This window comes from Phragmites australis, chromosome 12, assembly GCF_958298935.1.
Source record: "Phragmites australis chromosome 12, lpPhrAust1.1, whole genome shotgun sequence".
Taxonomy (NCBI): Eukaryota; Viridiplantae; Streptophyta; class Magnoliopsida; order Poales; family Poaceae; genus Phragmites; species Phragmites australis.
Window position 1 is genome coordinate 27644261 of NC_084932.1, and position 5367 is coordinate 27649627.

Genomic DNA, 5367 nt, shown 5'->3' on the forward strand with positions numbered 1-5367 from the left:
GTGTTGCGACATCAGAAGCTACACCAGTGGGCTACACCTTGCCACCAAGAATTCCTGAGAACAACTTGGATGCTAATCATGATGATGCACCACTCCGCTTCAGAACTGTCGACAACCTGATTCTAGGTGTCTACGTTGACGACATGATCATCTCTGGCACGTAAGTCTCCAAATCCTGCTGTTCAAACAAGAAATGATGAAACTGTTTTGTGTGAGTGACTTGAGAATGCTCAGTTACTACCTCAGCATCGAGGTGAAACAGAGCAAGGACGGTATTACACTTTGTCAAGGTGCTTATGCCATAACTATCATGGAGAAGGGTGGAATGTCTAGCTGTAACCCTTGTCACGTACCAATGGAGCCAAGTTTATTAATCCTTGTCCCAAGCATTCGAATGAGTGGATCGTCTGTGTCCTCGCTTATACCGTCTTAACAAAAAGAAAGGAAGCAGAGAGAAGGCATTTCGGTACGGGCGTACGGCCCACGTTGGGCCTGGGCTAACTGGCAGGAGACCCGTCCGCGGAGGTTACGAGACGGACTCGACGGATCGATTCCGAGTCTCTCCCTGAATCCGACCGGAGCAGAGCTCCTCCCCTCCGCGTTTATTTATAGATCGGGCGACCACGCCGCCTCCTCGAAAGCTCGGGTTCCATAGCGATTGCGAAGAAATCTCATTGCAATTGCCACAAGCATTGAAGATTTCCGGCGCGAAGGTTTTCGCCGACGATGGCCGGTGGGGAAGATGCGCTCAAGTCGTGCACCTGCAGAAGCGTGGAGGCGGAGGGGGTGACCGGTGAGGGGAAGGTGATGGAGGCGTGCTCCGCCAAGGGGAAAGCGGAGGAGGTGGTGTCCGGCGGCCAGGTGCTGGGTGCGATGAAGGAGCGCACAACTAGGAGGAAAGCGGAGGAGGCGTGTAGTTGTGCGGTGGTGGCGACCGCCGTCGCAAAAGCAGAGGATGCGGCGGGCGGCGCGGTCGAGAAGCATCCGGAGGAGGCGTGTAGTTGTGCGGTGGTGGCGACCGCCGTCGCAAAAGCAGAGAATGCGGCGGGCGGCGCGGTCGAGAAGCATCCGGGGCCGAAAAACCGGATGTCGAATAGCGACATCCGGTGGTTCCTGGCTCACAAGCCAATGGCTGGGCCGCGCCACTACCGGGCCCTGAAGGAGAGCAACCCGGATCTGAAGCCGTTGCCGGGGGAGGAGATGGACGAGTCGAGGGAACGTCTGTACTTTATGACCAAGGCGTTCTACGAGATGGAGGAGAATTACCCCAAGATGCAGGCGTGGATTCGTGAGGAGCTGAAAACCAAGGGCTACGTCGAGGTCGACGACGACTGGGTCAGGGGCAGGGCCGAGGCAAAGGCAGCTGTGGAAGAGGCATGGAAGAAAATTGATGCTATGCTCCTATCGGAGACTGAGGAGGAAGACGACGACGACGACGACGAAAGCGACTATGATGACGACGATGAGTTTTAGAGGAGGCGGCTTTCAGTTTTTGCCACTTAACTGGAGCGGCTCTATCAAAACGCCACTAAATTCGTATGCAATTCAGATTTTGCTATTGAGGAGTAGATGGTGCTGCAGGGAGTCCTGAGGAGAAGAAGATGGTGCTTCAGGGATGCATTTTTGGTCAGATTGCGTGCACTGGAAATCGGAAAGGAGGAAACAGTTTCTCAAAGTGGCATGGAATGAAAGGATATGCATACCTGGCGGCAAATTGAATTGCATACAAATTTAGTGGCATTTTGGTAGAGGCGCTCCAATTGAGTGGCAAAAACTGAGATATCCCTAATCTGAGATGAGGATATTTAACTAGCTGCACATTTATGTTATCTATTCTACCTATCTATCTTTTATATATGCTTCCAGTATGTTGGGCATAGAATCTAGTTAATTGTGATCCAGGACGTTTGTTATAAGTTATGCTCCGTTAAATGCCGTGTCATGTATTATACTAATTTACTTAGTCTCTTGTCTGCTATTATAATATGTCTCTCTTACTTCGAAAAAAAAATGAAGTACCGTAGCTGTTGGGAGATTTTGGCTAGAGCTGGCGAGGCTGACCTTGCAGGTCTTCCATATGCATGCCCCACCAGTTTTATTCTCAGTTCTGAAATGGTTCCTGGTTTGTTCATCATAGTTCTGCTTATTTCTGTCTACTCTGCACGGTGTGATACTTTGACTGCCTTACTTCGAAATCAGTTATTGCAGCTTATTTGTGCCTCTGGACTATATGGTAATGATGGTTCGGTACTTGAGGTTGTCGATGCTTTTGCTCGGTGTCTTCTCTTTCAGATGTTCTTCACCTGTTCTCGTTGGGGGCTTCAGCACTTGGAGGTGCCTAGTGATGTTGGGTTTCATATTCAGCGAAAACTTCCGTAAAAATTGTACATACTCAAAATTTTTGAAAAATTTATCATCCATAGTTAGTGTCATATTATGGCTCCACACAAAATTTCAAGATCAAGTTCCACACAAAATTTCAAGATCAAACTTGAATTTTGTGTAGAGCTGATGACACCAACTATGGATGATAATTTTTTCAAAAATACTGAGAACCTCTTAAGTATCATTTTTACGGAGTATTCATGTTTCCAATTTGTGTCCAGTTTCCAGTGGATATATTCCCAGTGATGTTTGCTTCCATCCGGATTGTGTTGAGTATTGACTAATGTATACATGATAATTGTCTGATTCTCTGTGGTGTGTGTGGTTGGTTCGGGACCAACTTGACCCGTTGGGTGACTCATCGGCCTTTTCTGTTCCTTTCTTGTTAGTTGATATTGATCTTTTCGCACCAATTTACTACCTTAGGGATATGCGATGATGGTATAATAATAATAATATATATATATATATATATATATAGTAAAGTTCAGTATTCAGTAGTGGTGATGTTGATGTTACTGTCATAATTTCTTGGGCAACACACTTCGCAGCGGCGGATCCTGTCTAAAGATTTAGGTGGGGCGAAGACGAAGCACAAATTTTATCAATAATAAATATTAAATGACGTACTGTGTACCCGGCGTTGCTTCTCCTTCAGCGCGTTAGCATACCCGCTTGGCTCCAGTAGCCTCCAGCACGCGTTACACAAACGTGTTCCCGCCGGCTTTGGGTTTCAGCTTCCGTTGGGTCATGCCCTTGCCCGGCGTCCGTCCCTGACGAGCAGCCTCTCATCATATGGCTCTGGTGGCTTCATGAAAAGAGCATGATCCTAACCCAAATCTTCACATAAAAAACTCCCTCGTGCCAATTTATTCTTCTGGAATACACGAACAGAGCAACAAGCACTTTCCTAGAGCCCAAATCCAGTTCACCTCCCTCTGCTGGCTCTGTTCTAATGTTTCCCAAATAGCTCTGTTCTAATGTTCCCCAAGTGGTCAAATGCCCAAATTCGTGCGTGGGGCGAGTCCGTGATTGGGCGACAGCGCGCTGCTGCTCGGGGGTTCGGGACCCAGTGATGTTTGCTTCCATCCAGACAGTGTTGAGTATTGACTAATGTATACATGATAATTGTCTGATTCTCTGTGGTGTCTGTGGTGGGTTCGGGACCAACCTGCTTTTGCGATGGTATGCTAATATATATCCCTTGAAAACATTAGAACAATCTTTTTGCACCAATTTGCTACCTTAGGGACATGCGTTGATGGCATGCTAATATATATATGTATAATTAAGTTCAGTATTTAGTAGTGGTGATGTTGATGTTACTGTCATAATTTAGTCTTCCTGGGCAAACACACTTCGTATGGACCTGTGCAGCGAACTGTGTTGGCCCTAGATTTTCTTCAAATTATTTTTGATACTAGGAAAGAGTGGCATGCTATGCAGCGCCCTGTAAAAAATGTGTTTTGCTAATACTGAGAAAGGTTCAGTGAGCATAGATGCTATAGAAAGTGAGCAATGTATCAGGCTAGCAAAATAAGGACAAATAAGGACACTACTAGGCCGCAGGGTGATAGACGGCGAGTCTTGCATTATTCCTATAAACTGTATACCAGATAGCATGTACATGTGCAGTAGTGTCTTACTAGGTTCTCAACTATAACATAGCAGCATATTAGCAGAAGACGTTCTGCTTTCTTCCTTCAAGAGGCTGGGACCAGTCGTTGTTCCTATATAAATTTCACCCTGAGCCTCTTCTGGTTCGGCCATGTCAACGTTTTAGATGAAGTGTTGGCCTTGTTTACCCTGCCAAGGGCTGAATGGGAAAATCAATGAATAGCCAGCCAGTTGTCCTATATTGAGTTCGACAATGTGATGAGTTGAAGTGCTACTTCTTGTGGGTCTGATGGGTATCATCGGGAGCTGATGTTTAATGACAGCTTTTTGAAATTTTATAAATCCTTGGTTCATCGAGTATTGATGTTAGAAGTCATCATAATGGCAAAGGAAGAATATTGGGCTAATTTAAGCAGGAGATAATCATCTGTGACCAATTTGTTGAAAATTTTCATTTCTTAGCTCATAAAAAGAACAAATCCGATGTATATGTGCACGGAGAACTTACGTTCAATTTTTTTCTTCACTACTTAAATCAGAACAGCACGCATCCTGGCGCAAGGCAAGGATAAGCCGAGAGAAAAAAGGCATAAACCCCATATCGTATGAAACTGCTGAAGAAGCAAGCAGCAATCTGCCGGACATAGAGAAATAAAATTCAAACAGAAACATTAGAAACTTTTGACCAACAATTAGTACAGGTATATAAGAATTTAGTAGCACAAAGGTGATACCACTAGAATTGTATTTCAATGTACATTCCTATTATGGTCATGGTCTTCTAGTTAGTAGAAGACATACAAAGAAACTTTAGGACAGGGTTCTTTGCCAATGGCTTGTTGTATCCAAGTTAGGGTTATATCAATAGTTCCCATCAGGATCTGATTTAAATCTGCAGCAAAATAAAGAACAATGGGACTGTATCTTGTGAGTTGTGGCTATATAGTATCTGATTAACCTTCGATGACCTCTACTGTGACTATATGTTGTGTTTACTTGGTGACTGAAATTGCATCACCATATCTTACCAAAATTTGATTCCCAAACTAGAAATCTGTGTCAAGCTTAGTTGGCCGTATGGTCTTCTTTGAAGTCATGGGGACATGTTGTGTCGGAACTGCATATTTCAAGTTCAGATAAATATCCCTTGATTTTCTTGCAAACATTGCACCTCCCAACCAGTAAGTACTCCATAGTCTCAAGCACATACCGATGATATAGCTGCCATATCATCTAAAACACCCATGAAAATGGCCAAGGACGTAATTGGTGTCGGTTTTGACAGTTGGGGGACCATCTATATCCTGTTTTGGATAAACTGAGCGAAGAGTTCGGGACCAATCTATATTTTTCCCTATTTTAAAT

General features: G+C 44.8%; 1 protein-coding gene across 1 annotated transcript; it reads left to right on the forward strand.

Moving 5' to 3' along the window:
* The first annotated feature begins 460 nt into the window (after positions 1-460).
* On the forward strand, positions 461-1969 carry LOC133886091 (uncharacterized). Its single transcript, XM_062325821.1, has one exon. It carries the CDS (start codon positions 727-729, stop codon positions 1471-1473), a length of 747 nt encoding a protein of 248 aa, XP_062181805.1. The 5' UTR covers positions 461-726; the 3' UTR covers positions 1474-1969.
* Positions 1970-5367: the final 3398 nt, after the last annotated feature.

Bases quoted from the DNA above. Each gene is read 5' to 3' on its own strand.
- LOC133886091 (XM_062325821.1), top strand. From the start codon at position 727: ATGGCCGGTGGGGAAGATGCGCTCAAGTCGTGCACCTGCAGAAGCGTG.